The following is a 16019-nucleotide window of genomic DNA, read 5'->3' as shown; positions in this document are numbered from 1 at the left end:
ATTAATTGTGAGGCCTGAAAATACGCCAAACCAGTCAATGATGGAAATACACAAAGGTAGCGTAGAGATAGGACTGGACATGAAAAGAAAAGCGTTGTCTGTGTACAAGCCTACCCTATTCTGCCCTGCGCCATAAGTAATACCATGATAGCAAGGATGTTGACGCAACTTTAAGGCTAGAGGCTCAATAGCCAGCGCGAAAAGGAGAGAAATAGGGCAGCCCTTAATAGCCATACATGCCCTCAGAGATTTATACAAAAGGGAGATCCAACCAATAAAGCTGGACCAAAGCCAAATCTGCCTAACACTTCCACTAGAAACGGCCATTCAATTGAATCGAAGGCCTTGGCAGCATCTAATGATGCCATAGCCCAGTCATGAGACTCCGTCACCCCTATCTGTGTAAGGATCTGCACTCTGCGAATGTTGTTAGAAGTAGACCGACCTGGCATAAAGCCGGATTGATCGGAATGTATAAGTGTAGTGATCACCTTATTGAGTCTAATGGCCAGCATTTTGGTGAATATTTTATAATCTAAATTAAAGGGGTATTCTAGGTTTATTTTTTATTTGACTATGCTACAGGGGCTGTAAAGTTAGTGTAGTTCATAATGTAGATTCTGTTCGTGTGTGTGTGTGTGTGATGGTTTTCTCACAATTCTTCTGTGATTTTCACCCCAATATTTATTTGTAACAGTATACAAAATGACTGTTGTCTCAGATTTTTCCCAGCTTGCAATGCTGCCGAGACCTGACTCACTAGTCAGCTGATGACAGGGAGCCTGTCTGCTTCAATGGGTGGAGCGATCGCTTGGTGGGAGAGAGGTCAATCTGCAACTAATGCAACAGCTGTAGGCACCCTGATTGAAAATCACAGGTCTTTTGAATGGATGCAGCTCATTTATGTTTCAATGGGTGGGGTGGCTGATGTGTGGGAGGGAGGAAAATGGAATTATGGGATTTGTAGGCAAAAGAAGAAAACTAAAGCAGGAAATACCTGTTCACAAAAAGCTATCCACAGTGTTATGGTAATCTCACAACATAGTCATTTAGCCCCAAAGCATGTCCATTACTCTCTGCCAGGTACGTACTAAAATCACTTTATGGTGGATAACCCAGTTAAAGGACATCTGCAGCAAAAGGCAACTTATCCCCTATCCACAGGATAAGTGTCTGATCGCGGGGGGTCTGACCGTGGGGACCCCCGCAATCTCCCAAACGGGGCCCTCACATTGCCGCTCTATGTACCGTATATACTCTAGTATAAGCCGACCCGAATATAAGCCGAGGCCCCTAATTTCACCCCAAAATCCCAGGAAAAGTTATTGACTGGAGTATAAGCCTAGGGTGGGAAATACATCATCCCCCCCCCCCCCCCCCTGTCATCATCCAGACCCTTATCATCATCCCCTTGTCATCATCCCCTTGTCATCATCCCACACCCCCCCTTCATCATCCCCTTGTCATCATCCCACACCCCCCCTTCATCATGCCCTTGTCATCATCCCCTTGTCATCATCCCCACCCCCCTTCACCATCATCTTGTCATCATCCCCACCCCCCTTCATCATCCCCTTGTCATCATCCTCTTGTCATCATCCTCTTGTGAACTATCCGCCCTCAGTGGTCTTCAACCTGCGGACCTCCAGAGGTTTCAAAACTACAACTCCCAGCAAGGGAGTTGCTGGGAGTTGTAGTTTTTAAACCTCTGGAGGTCCGCAGGTTGAAGACCACTGCGGCCTTCGACATCATCCAGCTCCCTCTCACCCCCTTTAGTTCTGTACAGTACTCGCCTCCGCTCGGCGCTGGTCCGGTGCTGCAGGACTGTCCGGTGGGGAGGTCGTCCGGTGGGATAGTGGTTCCGGGCAGCTATCTTCACCGGGGGCGCCTCTTCTCCGCACTTCGGGCCCAGAATAGAGGCGTTGCCTTGACAATGACGCAGAAGGACGTTGGTAATGAACGTACCTCTGCGTCGTCGTCAAGGCAACGTGACTATTCTGGGTCCGGGCCCGAAGCGCAGAGAAGAGGCCTCCCCGGTGAAGATAGCAGCCCGGAACCACTATCCCACCGGACGACCTCCTCACCGGACCAGCGCCGAGCGGAGGCGAGTACTGTACAGAACTAAAGGGGGTGGATGATGTCGAAGGCCGCAGTGGTCTTCAACCTGCGGACCTCCAGAGGTTTCAAAACTACAACTCCCAGCAAGCCCGGACAGCCGATGGCTGCCCGGGCTTGCTGGGAGTTGTAGGTTTGAAACCTCTGGAGGTCCGCAGGTTGAAGACCACTGCGGGTGGAGAGTTCACTCGAGTATAAGCCGAAGGGGGTGTTTTCAGCACGAAAAATCGTGCTGAAAAACTCGGCTTATACTCGAGTATATACGGTAAGTGGCTAATGCACGTAGTGTCGCCTTTTTGAGGTTGTCGGTGCGCCCCCTCCCCATGCAGTTCTATGGGAGAGGCGAGGATGCACGAACGCTGCCTCCCTGCCCCTTACATGGAGGAGGCATGTCGGTTGCGACGTCAGGCTCTGCCGCGGCTCTCCTGTGCAGGAGATTGGGGGGGGGGGGCAGCGGTCAGACCCCACGATCAGGCAGTTATCCCCTATCCTGTTCATAGGGAATAAGTTGTCTTTTGCTGCAGATGTCCTTTAACACCTTAAGGACCAATACAAGTAAACCTGTACACCCCTGAAAGACCAGGCCTGTTTTTTTCAAATCGGGGATGTCTGACTTTATTAGAGATTAACTCTGGTAATGTTTTGCCAATCACGATAATTCTGACTTTGTTTTTTTTTTTTTTTTTTTGTCAAAAGTTGACCTTAATGTACATAGTAAAAGTAAGCCGATATAATTTGTAGTTTTTTTTTTTTACAATGCAAAAAATAATGAAATGTAAAAAAAAAAGATTTTTTTTGCTATTGTAACACTAAGAGGTTGCATATATTTATACTTTCTGACCAAAAAGTTTGTGAAACTTATACTTTCAGATGTCTACTTTATTTTGAAAGCATTTCTTTTATTATGCAAGGTTATGCAAGGTGCTATGCAAGGTTTGCAGAAATTTGAAGGTGGTAGAACATAGGACCCCCCCCCCCCCCAAAAAATGGCTCCATTTTAAAAACTAGACCCCTCAAGGTATTCGCTAAGGAGTATGGAAAGTATTTCAAAACCATAATTTTTTGGAAGGAATTCTTACAAAGTCAGTGTTAAAAATTCTAAATTTGCTTTTTTTTCACAAATGCATCATTTGTGGGTCATATTTTTTTGTACATCGCTTCTGATATTGAAAGAAATGCACCCTATATTTTATTGAGATGCTTGGAAATACCCCCGCTTAGGCCATATTAGGTTCCTTGGCTGCATGTAGGACCCAGAAGGAGAGGAGCGCCATTTGGCTTTCAGGGCATAATTTTAGGCAGAATGGATTATAGGCCGCACTTCATGCCTGCAAAGGGTTTTAGCTGCCAGAACCATACAGTACCGCCAGAAGTGACACCATTTTGGAAACTACACCCCTTAAAGTATTCACCTACACCAAAAGTGAGTACTTTGAGTCCTTTTTGTGTGTCTGGAATGGTTACAAAATCGGTGGAAAAATTTAAAGCGTACCCGTCAGATCCAACTAAAATATATATTTTTAAAATATATCACTCAGTACCTAATCCTGACCATGAACATCATTTTTATTTGTCTAGCACCTTTATTTTTTTATTGCACTTTTAATTTAGCTCACTAGTCTGAATTCCTCTCAAAGGGAGGGGCATGGTCTCAATGTGCAAGTCTCCGCCCCCTCCTTCAGTATGCTGACTGCTCACATTTCCCCTAGCATTAGCAAAACTACAACTCCCAGCATGTCCTCACTGACAGTAAGTAGCGGGACATAAGCTGACGGTGGAAGGATTTTTCCTACAGCTTTGAGCCCTGCACTCACAGCTGTCAATCAAGGAAGTGTGTCCATGACATAGGTGATGATGCATGGACACAGCAGGACTAGTATGTGTCCAAGCCGGCAGGGGGGAGGGGCAGTTGTTTCACTGGCTTTTTCAATATGAAATACTGAAAATTTTCTAATGAAAGTAATTGCAAAACCTATTGGTTTACAACATATCAAAAGTTTTTGTATCTGACAGTGCCCATTTAAATTTTATTTTTCCCCCACAAATGCATCATTTGTGGGACATATTTTTTGTACATGGCATCTAAAAAGTAGAAAATGCGCCCCATATTTTATTATGCTGTCCGTCCCATGTTCGGTAATACCCCCGCTTAGGCCATATTTGGTTGCATGGCCACATGGTGGGACGGAGCACCATTTGGCTTTCAGGATATCATTATACAAATTATAGGCCGCACTTCATCTTGAAAAGCATTCTAGCTGTCAGAACAATACTGCACCCCCAGAAGTGACCCCATTTTCGAAACTACGCTCCCTTAAGTGAGTACGTTGAGGGCAAAAGTGAGTACGTTAAGCCCTTATTGTGTGGCTGGAATTATTTCAAAGTCAGTGGAAAAAAATTGCAATTAGCTTTTTTTTCCCCACAAATTCTTTATTTGTGGGACATCACTTTGGTAAGTCGCTTTTGAAATGGAGGAAATGTGCCCCATATTTTATCACGTTCTGGGCTTGGCAGTACCCCTCTATGGCCATATCTGGTTGCCTGACCGCCTGGTAGGACCAAGAAGGAGAGGAGCCCCCTTTAGCTTTCAGGGCATAATTATATGAATTATGGACCCCACTCCATGCCTGCAAAGGATCGGAGCTGTCAGAACAATACCGCACACCTACAAGTGTATTGGCTGGACTAGGGACCGCTCTGATTGGTCCTAGGTCGGCTAGTAGTGATGCACGGCTGTCTGTGAGAGCTAAAGTTCCTAATGGATATATCCGTCATGTTGTGGGAATAAGCGCCCACTCATGGCCAATATGTCCATAACAAGGCGTTGAAAATAAAAAATATTGAAAAAGCTGGTTTATTTTGTTGGAGGGGGGGGGGGGTTGGGTTGGGTGATAGAACCCATTCATAGTGCATTTCTGAAGTATAGATGTCCTTTGTCATGTCAGAAAAGGGATGCCAATGTATACTGTAGCAGTCTTATTCAGAAATTAATGGAGCTTCTACTGTAAACGTCAGCATCACTTTTTTTTGACATGGTGCTGACAGATACCTCTAACATACTACTGAAACGCAGAATGAATTGTATGCAGTGTAGGGTCACATAGAGCGCATCCGCAGCATATTTCACACCACGGATGCCCCTTGCAGTCACAAGGGCGAGATCACTGCTGCGGCTGGCTAGCTCAGTGTGTCCGCTCATGACTGCCGGTGGGAAATCCGCCGCTATGAGTAGACACACAAAGCTACCCAGCCGCAGCAGCGAGCTCATTATTGTCACTGCTGGTGGGCATCCCCAGCATATAATATGCTGCAGATGTGCGCCGTGTGATACTACACATTATGTATTTTTATTTTTCATTATATTTATTTAATAAATATTAAATTTTTTGACACTTATTGTTTTTACACTTTTTTTTTTTTAATGCTTTGAAATACTTAACTCCTTAAGGACACATGACGTAACGGTACGTCATATGTCCGCTCCCGATCTATAACGCGGGGCCACGGCGTGGCCCCGCGTCATAGCGGGTCGGGCCCGGCCTCTAACAACGGCCGGGACCCGTGGCTAAGGCGCGTCTAAAGTGAAAGTGAAAGCATGCCGGTTAGCTCAGGGAGCTGTTCGGGATAGCCGCGGCGAAATCGCGGCATCCCGAACAGCTTACAGGACAGCTGGAGGGTCCCTACCTGCCTCCTCGCTGTCCGATCGCCGAATGACTGCTCAGTGCCTGAGATCCAGGCACGAGCAGTCAAGCGGCAGAATCATCGATCACTGGTTTCCTATGAGAAACCAGTGATCAATGATAAAGATCAGTGTGTGCAGTGTTATAGGTCCCTATGGGAGCTATAACACTGCAAAAAAAAAGTGAAAAAAAAAAAGTGAATAAAGATCATTTAACCCCTTCTCTATTAAAAGTTTGATAAAAAAAAACACTGTGTAAATAAAAATAAACATATATGGTATTGCCGCATGCAGAAATGTCCAAATTATAAAAATATATCATTAATTAAACCGCACGGTCAATGGCGTACGCACAAAAAAATTCCAAAGTCCAAAATAGTGCATTTTTGGTCACTTTTTATATCATGAAAAAATGAATAAAAAGACCTATCAATGCAAAAATGGTACCGCTAAAAACTTCAGATCATGGCGCAAAAAATGAGCCCTCATACCGCCCCATACACGGAAAAATAAAAAAGTTATAGGTGTCAGAAGATGACAATTTTAAACGTATTAATTTTCCTGCATGTAGTTATGATTTTTTCCAGAAGTACGACAAAATCAAATCTACATAAGTAGGGTATCATTTTAATCGTATGGACCTACAGAATAAAGATAAGGTGTAATTTTTACCGAAAAATGTACTACGTAGAAACGGAAGCCCCCAAAAGTTACAAAACAGCGTTTTTTTTTTTCAATTTTGTCTCACAATGATTTTTTTTTTAGTTTTGCCGTAAAAAAGTTCAGTGTGTGCAGTGTTATAGCCCCCTATGGGAGCTATAACAATGCAAAAAAAAAGGGTAAAAAAAAAAAAAAAGTTAATAAATGTGATTTAACCCTTCCCTCAATAAAAAGTTCAAATCGCCCCCCTTTTCCCATAAAAAAAACATGTAAATAAAAATAAATATAAACATATGTGGTATATACGTGCGTAAATGTCTGAACTATAAAAATATATCATTAATTAAACTGTATGGTCAATGGCGTACGTGCCAAAAAAATTCCAAAGACTAAAATAACGAATTTTTGGTCACTTTTTATACCATGAAAAAATGTACTGCGTAGAAACAGAAGCCCCCAAAAGCTACAAAATATTTCCAGTTTTGCCGTAGATTTTTGGGTAAAATGACTGATGTCATTACAAAGTAGAATTGGTGGCGCAAAAAATAAGCCATCATATGGATTTTTAGGTGCAAAATTTAAAGAGTTGTGATTTTTTAAAGGCAAGGAGGAAAAAACGAAAATGCAAAAACGGAAAAACCCATGGTCCTTAAGGGGTTAATATTCCAAAGCATTGCAGTTATATGCTGCCTGCCAGTTTTACACTGGCAGGCAGCATATCAGGACGTGCCTCATGCAATAACCGGGGCAGACTTGGGGGTCCTTGTAAAGACCCCCGGCTGCCCAGGTAACTAGCAGCACCCCACGATCGTTGGGGGGTGCTACAGGAGAGAGACAGAGGGAGCCGTGGCTGTAAGGGTTAAACTGCCAGGACCGAAGTTTACCTGTTGAGCTCAGTGAACGTTGTCCTCTTGACAAAGCTGCGTTTGCAGCGAAACATGGGGAGGGGGGCTGAGTGTTGATTTTAAACACAGTGCTGTCTCCATGCCGCATAGCACACTGCAGGTGCATGCGGTGACCATTTAGTTAGTGTCAGATAGCCAGGCTGGCATCAGTTATAGACAAGGAATACTGTATGGAGAGAATGGTACTGCATTTTTAATCTGTATGTCCTTAGTGTGAGAAATAAAGTTAAATTTTTTTATATATGGGAAACAAGTATGCATAGCCAGTGGCATGACACGAGCATGTACAGGAGTGGAGATGTCTAACCACCCCAGTTCATGCAGTAAATTCGCTAAAGGGGTGGGAGCAGAGGGGACACTATCAGGCCGTCAACACATATCTAGAGCAGGGTCAAGAACAGTATTCAGATCACCCATACATAGTATGCAAGCTCCCGGGAAGCAAGCAGCATAGACAGCAGCCTGATGCAAAATGGAAAGGGAATGAGAGGTCAGAATCTATAGACCAAGGAGAACATAAAAGGAGGTGTCTATAAGGGCAGTGATAAAGAGAAACCGTCCCTCAGGGTCAACTTAATCATGTCTACGCTCCCGTTTAAGAGATTTATGTACTAAAAAGGAGAGTAGGAAGAAAAGCAATAATGCATCTTCCATTGAGCCCAGGGGCGGTGAAGGAAGCGTGTGGTTTCAGGTGTCAAGTATGTCTCCTGCAGGCAAATCAGAGAAGGATTGTACTTACTGATCGTAGCAAAACCATGGAGCGTTTTCGGAGAGAACCCAGACCCCTCACATTCAAAGATAGACACTTTAAGGCAGCCATAGATCCTTTGGATAAAAAAACTATCGACAGGGATGTAAAAACATGGAGTGATGATGTAGAGCGTGGTCAGGCATAAAATATAGACAAACAAATAGGAAGAAAAACTTAGAACAAAGCAAACACACAACAGTGCAATAGGTCCTAGGACCATTCGGTGGCACATGATAGTTGGGGAGAGACCGGGTAGTCATACCCTATAAACAGATACAAAGACTCCCCTTAAGAAGGCAACAACGGTATAAGACATTAGAGATAAAATATAAAATACTAAATTCCCCCCCCAGTAGAAAATAACAAACAGAAAACCCCCTTTGACTGATCACCCACCACAGAGAAGCCTACAAAACAAATCAAAACATACCCCCAAGAGCAAAAAACACAGATATGCTAAGAGAACCCATCAATAATGAGCAAAGGAGGCATAAGAAGCAGGGGAACAGAAGAGAAGGGAAAAGAAACAGGAAGGGAAAACAAAAAGAAAGGGAGGGGGAGTACTGTAGAAAAAGAGCAAGGGGGAGGGAATGAGATGAGAGTTAAAAACAAGGAAAAAGAACAAGGAGCAGGAGAATAGGGGTCAAAAACTGACAATCCGGCTAACTAATGGGAAACTGCAAGCGGCATGGGACAGGAGAGCATCCATATGGGGGGGGGGGGGGGTTTGTTGGTTAGATGGGGTGGAAAATGGTGGGGGGGGGGGGGGAGTGCAGGAGGTAGTGTGAGTCCTGCAGAAGTCCAGATCACGGTGAAGGGGAATCGTAGTAGAATTAGTCCTCCAATACAGTAACAGCTGCCTCTGGATTGAGGGAAGGGTCGTGTAGCATAGTAGTAGGTGAAACAACCCAAGCCTGCTTACTTGATCGGGTTTTCCCTTTGACTTTGCTGGGGTTGTGAAATTATCATGTGCAACTTTTCTCCAAATGTCACAGACCAATGCCAGCAACCTTTTCACTTAAATTTAGCACACACGTGTGGGATTTTTCTATCATACCACATGCAAATTTTGATTACTAACACCTACACATAACTTAAAGGGGTACTCCGCTGGAAAACTTTTTTTTTTTTTTTTAAATCATCTGTGCCAGAAAGTGAAAACAGATTTGGAAATGACTTCTATTTAAACACCCTGATCCTTCAAGTACTTATCAGCTGCTATATGCTCCACAGGAAGTTATATAGTTCTTTTCTGTCTGACCACATTGCTCTCTGCTGACACCTCTATCCATTTTAGGAACTGTCCAGAGTAGGACCAAACCCCATAGCAAATCTATCCTGCTCTGGACAGTTCCTGACATGGACAGAGGTGTCAGCAGAGAGCACAGTGGTCAGACAGAAAGGAAATTAAAAAAGGAAAAAACCTCCTGTGGAGCATACAGCAGCTTATAAGTACTGGAAGGATTAATATATTTTTAATACAGTATAAGTAATTTACAAATCTGTTTAACTTTCTGGCATTATTTGATTTAAAAAAAATAATAATGTTTTCCACTTGAAAAGCCTGGTAAGTTATTTAAAAAAATTTGTGGAGCTAAACACCCAGGGATAAATCTCGCCAAAGATATTCTACATTATTCTCTAATATTTTAAACTAACATAGTTTTGTGGGATATATGTGATTTGTGTATTTGCCTTTTGAATTATAAAAGCTGGTGACCATCTTCTAAGTGTGCTGACTTCACAATTTTTACCAGGGGTTGTAAAGGAATTTTCATGGCTGTGTTCATTCTATAGGTACCATACAGAACTACCATTGTTTCTCCGTTGCTTTACTGTTGGCTGGGTATATACAAGAATCCTCTCCCGAGGAGTAGAAATTCTGCAGAGACTGCATCAATACAAGGTATGAGGATTTCCCCATGAGTCACTCTTCTGTACTACTACTTAGCACAAGAGATAGGTGAAACATTCCATAAGGAAATGTTAGGGAATCTTTCTCTTGTGCTGCAGCCAATTCCTCCTTTTGCCTCTGTCTGTCTCCTCACAGTTTCCTCAAGCTGTTATAGTCAGTATGACGGTAATCTGAGTATGACAATAGCTGTTCTCATTGCTGAGCACTATGACTATACTTATAAATATCTGCATCTCACAAATGGAAAACAAATAGTCCGGATCTGTTGCTTCCTCTACATTTTCCACTACTATTATTATTTTTTTTGTACTTGTGTTTTTAACAGCATTTATATAACAAAGCGAGCACTACTGGTACATTATACAGGATCAACACACTTTACTGTAAAAATAATACAGTACTGTAAAAATAAGGCCCCTTTCCACTGCCTCCAATAAGGCAATGGAAAGGGACATGTGTCATGGTTTCTATTTAGAACAGAGAACATGACACATTACCAGATTCCTGATACAACAGATACCACATTGCTAAATAGCCACTATGGAGGAGATTTATCAAGACCTGTGCAAAGGAAAAGTTGTCCAGTTGCCCATAGCAACCAATCAGATTGCTTCTTTCATTTTGCAGAGGCCTTGTTAAAAACGAAAGAAGCGATCTGATTGGTTGCTATGGGCAACTGGGCAACTTTTCCTCTGGACAGGTTTTGATAAATCTCCCCCTATGTGCAGGGCCGTTTTTTGTCATATATAACGGAATCTGTTATATAGGCTTTAAATGAATAATCCTTGCATTAAAGAGTTACCATCATTTTAATAAACTTTTATATGTTGCCCAGACGCATCAAAAGTTTAGATAACACCAAGTCTCAGTCCTGAGACCCGCAGTTGTAACCCGATAAAGTGTGTGGCAGCGCGCTTCGTTCCCTGGCTGCCCATCTCATCCGACTCAATCACTGCATTATAGTCCTTGCAGTAAAGAAGTCTGATTTGTCTGACATCCTTGGAGTGAAGCAGTAGTGGGTCTCGGGTCTGAGACCTGATGCGATCTAAACTATTGACATGTCTGGACCACATGTCAAAAGATTATGTAAATGACAGTTATGCTTTAAGCTTTGCTAAATGTATTGCATTTTTTGTTTTTTTATGTGTTTATTTATTTTTTTTATTGTGGTAGCTAGGTAACAAAAAGTTGTTAGTTTTAACCAACTATTGACTCAGTATGAAGAATTTCTTATGTAACATTTTTCCCTCCGGAATGTTGTATAATGAAAAACATCCTTTGTGTTGCAGGAAGCCGTTCAGTTACTACAGACACTCTTGTCCCAAACTGTTTACTGTCCAGACAGTAGAGGGCGCTGGTGGGATCGACTCGTCTTGAATTTGCATCAGCATTTGAAGTGTGCACAGAAAGTAACTATACTGGTCTTAGTACTAAACTCTGGATGTCACTCTTGAACGTACAGTATGCAAGTTCTGGGGGCTACAAATGTGTGAAATCTTTGAGAATTACAATCCAGATCATACATACACACACTCCTTTAGGCTGAATATGTGTGTATGTATGTGTGTGTGTGTGTGTGTATGTATATATATATATATATATATATATATATATATATATATATATATATATATATATATATATATTATATAATAAATTTTTTTTTTTTTAATAAAGAATAGGGCTGAGCCTACTGTAATATACAGTATAAATAAAATAGATAGAAAAAAAGAATACACTTGCCTTCCCCTCTCCCAGTCACTTTCAAGGTGTCAGTCCCCATTGCACAGTATTGCCTTGTGTTGGTGTTGGCACAAGGACCTGCCCACGCAGCCAATCAGTGAATGAGGCGGGGCATCAGCGATAAGTGCATGTTTTTTTGTTTTTTAACAGGAGCCTGATTCTTTATTAAAAAAAAAATGATTATATATATATATATATATATATATATATATATATATATATTCTAGAATGCCCCCTTTAAATTTGTTAAAGGTTATATTGAGCTCCTTGTGTCAATTTCTTAGTATTTATTATCTTTATTTTAGTTCAGGTACCTCTCATTGTATTTTCAGCCTAGCCACCAATGTTATTTTGCAATGGCGGCCACACTTATGCAGACTCTGCTTCACTATTGCCTATGCCAGTGCTTTCCAAAAAGTGTGCCCTTCAGCTGTTGCAAAACTTCAACTCCCAGCATGCCTGGACAGCCTTTGGCTGTCCAGGCATGCTGGGAGTTGTAGTTTTGCAACAGCTAGAGGCACACTGTTTAGAAAAAAGACTGGCCAATGGATCTAGCAGTGTTATTGGAAGTGCCCATGCCATGTGCAGTAGTGCCCAGCTGCCACTCTGTACTTCTTTGGAAGTAAATAGGTTGGCTTCTGAGTATACTCACTTGCAGTGCTATTCAGCTGCATATATTTGAGGCATTGCTGTAGTTAGGACACAGCTATTCGTGTATGTGAAAAATTATATGAATTTGCACATAGACGCAAGCAGTGCTGTGATGCCGGTCATAGCGCCCCTTGCTGGATACATGTTGTAACAAGACAAGAAAAGTCAAGAACTCAAGGCAAAGGGAAAATAAGAAGACAGAAAAATCATACTAGGACAAATGATTGGGGAGGCTCAAGGTTTTTTTTTTTTTTTTTTTGTTTTTTTTTTTTAGTCAAATGTGCTGGGCAAACAAATGGGAGATAGGAAAACTGTCTTAAAGTATTAAGCCTTACAAATAATGTAATGCTTTTTTGTCTTATGTCTCCTCATGTAGAAGGTGGGAGCACACATACTATGTTTTTTCACATTTGTTTAGTATATTACTTATTGTCACTGTACAGTGGGCACTGCATGCAGGCCTTATACAGCATATCCATTCAGATAAAATGCCATGCAGATAAACCACATTGCAGCTTTATTATTCATAAAACTTACACTCTATAATCATCATTTTCAGAAGTTCTATTATTTAAGAAATAACATTTTATCCCGGATCTGACAGTGAACGCCACAGATCTTGAAACCAATTGAGATCTCTTGATCATCAGTAACATGAACTGCAAGAACCCAGGTTAAATATGAAGTCAACGCTATTGGTAGTGTACAAGTTTATGTATGGAAACGCTTTTTGTTCTGAGCTCATTTGTGTTGTTTAAGGCAATCCCCTTTATTCTGGAGGGCTTGTCGGACCCTTATGTACGAACAGGACATCAGCTTTCCCTGTACCAGCGAGCAGTAAGAATGAGGGACTCTCCTAGCTGCAAGAAGTTTCGCAATATGTTCAATGAACTTCCTGAGATCAACGTAGAAGACGTCCCACATGTGAGCATGATATCAAACATTAGAGGAACTATTAAAACACTGGGGTAAATTTTTATAAGAAAGAAAAGTTTTTTGGTTGTCAAATTAAACCAAATGTATACTGTACAAATATATATCCAAATAAAAGCAGTGGCACTCCAAGTAGGTGAAAAAGGCGTTGTCTTTATTCACTCCATAGTGAGCTACGTTTCATGTGGCTTGATAACAGCATCGTGAGGCTGCCGAAACGTAGCTCACTATGGAGTGAATAAAGACAACACCTTTTTCACCTACTTGGAGTGCCACTGCTTTTATTTGGATATCAAGTTTGGATCTCTGACCCAGATCAACAACGGGAGGCGGATATGTTTCAAATCGCAGGGGGTCTGACTCTTTGGACCCCCCCCACGATCTCCCGTATGGGGCCCTGGCAGTCCGCCGGAAGGGGCGTGTCGACCACCGCACAAAGCGGTGGCTTACACACCCCCTAAATACAACTCTATGGCAGAGCCGGAGCGCTGCCTTCGGCAATCTCCAGCCATGCCATAGCGATGAATTAAGGGGGCGTGTCGGCCTCTGCTTCGTGCGGTGGTCGATACACGCTACCTGGCCGGAGAGCTGGGGCCCCGTACGGGAGATTGCGGGGGGTCCCAGCGGTCCTCTTTTTTTCAGGACTGGACTGCTCCTAGAAGCTTATGGTTCTCAGTCCCTACACTAAAGGCCTATTGGTACCTTGCAGTATACATCAACATCATAAATATATATGCTGTATGTGTTAACAGAATGTAAGTTTCCCCAGTTAATTTTGACAAAGTATAAGATGTAGGAAAAAAAAATATGTACTTTGCTGCTAATATGCAGGTTACCATCAAAGGCAAGATGTATCCTCAGACTGGTATGGGAAAATCTGTGTTCCTGATGGAGAACCTGGCAGAGGAGGATGGGGGGGAAATCACTCTTTCCACTGTCATGTGTTCAGTTGAAGAGCTGGCGCTGGCACATTACAGAGAGCTCGGCTTTGACCAAGGTATGTTTACATGTTACAATTCCTCTGCATTTCGAATTAATCTGATCTTGAATACAGATGGCAGATTTGGGATTTTACTCTATATGGCTATCATGCCCCTTACAGTCATGCTACCATGGAACATAATCTATTGGTATTGTATTGGCTAGGTGCAGATATTGTCCAGAGGGAAAGAGGGTTGAGAGATTTTTTTTCTATTTAATTGTGCTCACACCCACCACTGTTTCGGTGAAGGTCCCCCACTGTGCTGCCCTTTCTAGTGTCAATGTCCCACAAGGACATTTCCTATCATATTAGTGGCTGAGGCAGTACACTGCTGGGCCCACAGAAATGCTGAACGGAGAGGTCCTTGTGCAACACAAACACAAGGAAGTGCAGCACAGAGGGCATCGGGACTGTGGGGGTGGGATAGTAAAGAGGGTAAATACAGGTTTATAAAAATATTCTACAGAATACCCCTTTTATATCAGATACATATGGTGTAAATGAGTATGAAAATATTTCTTTATATGAATGTTACCGAAAAGTAATATTTTGTCCCCTTTACAGGAATTCATGGGGAAGGATCCACATTTAGTACTTTGTATGGCTTGTTCATGTGGGATATAATCTTCATGGAGGGTATCCCCGACGTCTTCAGAAATTCCTATCAGGTACATGTAACTGAATGCTTACTTTCTGGATGGTATGGGTGATAAAAGCATAAAGCTGCAGTCATGTACTGTTACCAACTATACTGACTAAATATAGATGAGGGTATGCAATACCAGTGACTCAAGGCTTGGTTATCATGGCAGCAATGTTTCTCTACATTGTACTGTTTTGTTTGCTTTCTCACAGGCATTTCCCCTGGATCTGCATACAGACAGTTTTTATGAGAATAGAAAGGATGCCATAGAAAATCGTCTCCAGCTGCTCCAGGACTCGCCTGCTGAAATTCTGCATGACATGATGGCTGATGTATGGAATGCACATCTAGGAGAATCCGCAGCATTAGTTGTTTGGGAGCGTTTCTCCTCATTACAACAGGCTCAGGTACTGATAGAACACTATTATAAGGTCCCTATCATTTTCTTTCAAAGTTTTGAGACACATTGTTGTCAGGGTTGCCAACCTGATATTTTCTTTTTCTGGACAGCTTATCCAAAAATCACAGATTTCATTTTTCCCAGAGACATTTAAAGGCGTAATAAATGTTAAAGGGGTACTCCACTGCTCAGCGTTTGGAACAAACTGTTCTGAACGCTGAAGCCAGGAGCTCGTGACGTCATAACCCCCTCATGATATCACGCCCCACCCCCTCAGTACAAGTCTATGGGAGGGGGCATGACTCAGCCATCACGCCCCCTCAAATAGACTTGCATTGAGGGGGTGGGTTGGGGCGTGTCATCATGAAGGGCGGGGCAATGACATCACAAGCTCCTGGCGCCGGCTCCAGCGTTCGGAACAGTTTGTTCCGAATGCTGAGCAGTGGAGTAACCCTTTAAGTGATATATGTCTACTGCTCAGAACATTGATGTAAAAACTTTGAGCATTTACTGTGATCGGAGAAATAATTATATTTACACTACTAATAACCTCTTGCTAAAATAACATGGATTAAAAAAAAAAACATTTACCGTGTACAGGAGTCCCCTATTTTATGGACTGTCCAGGAACATACAGACAGC

The 16019-nt window shown here is 42.4% G+C and overlaps 1 protein-coding gene across 2 annotated transcripts in view; it reads left to right on the top strand.

Annotated features, from left to right (window-relative positions):
- Positions 1–16019, top strand: part of FAN1 (FANCD2 and FANCI associated nuclease 1) — a 55323-nt gene that overhangs the window by 14197 nt on the left and 25107 nt on the right. For both annotated transcript variants that reach the window (XM_056572538.1, XM_056572539.1), the window contains exons 7-12: positions 9908–10016; positions 11315–11434; positions 13179–13343; positions 14184–14349; positions 14899–15002; positions 15190–15384. In XM_056572538.1, the coding sequence (XP_056428513.1) occupies positions 9908–10016; positions 11315–11434; positions 13179–13343; positions 14184–14349; positions 14899–15002; positions 15190–15384 (859 nt within the window). The remainder of the gene's footprint in view (positions 1–9907; positions 10017–11314; positions 11435–13178; positions 13344–14183; positions 14350–14898; positions 15003–15189; positions 15385–16019) is intronic.

This window comes from Hyla sarda, chromosome 4 (genome assembly GCF_029499605.1).
Source record: "Hyla sarda isolate aHylSar1 chromosome 4, aHylSar1.hap1, whole genome shotgun sequence".
Lineage (NCBI taxonomy): Eukaryota > Metazoa > Chordata > Amphibia > Anura > Hylidae > Hyla > Hyla sarda.
Note: the sequence above shows the minus strand (reverse complement) of the source record. Positions and strands in the feature narration are given on the sequence as shown.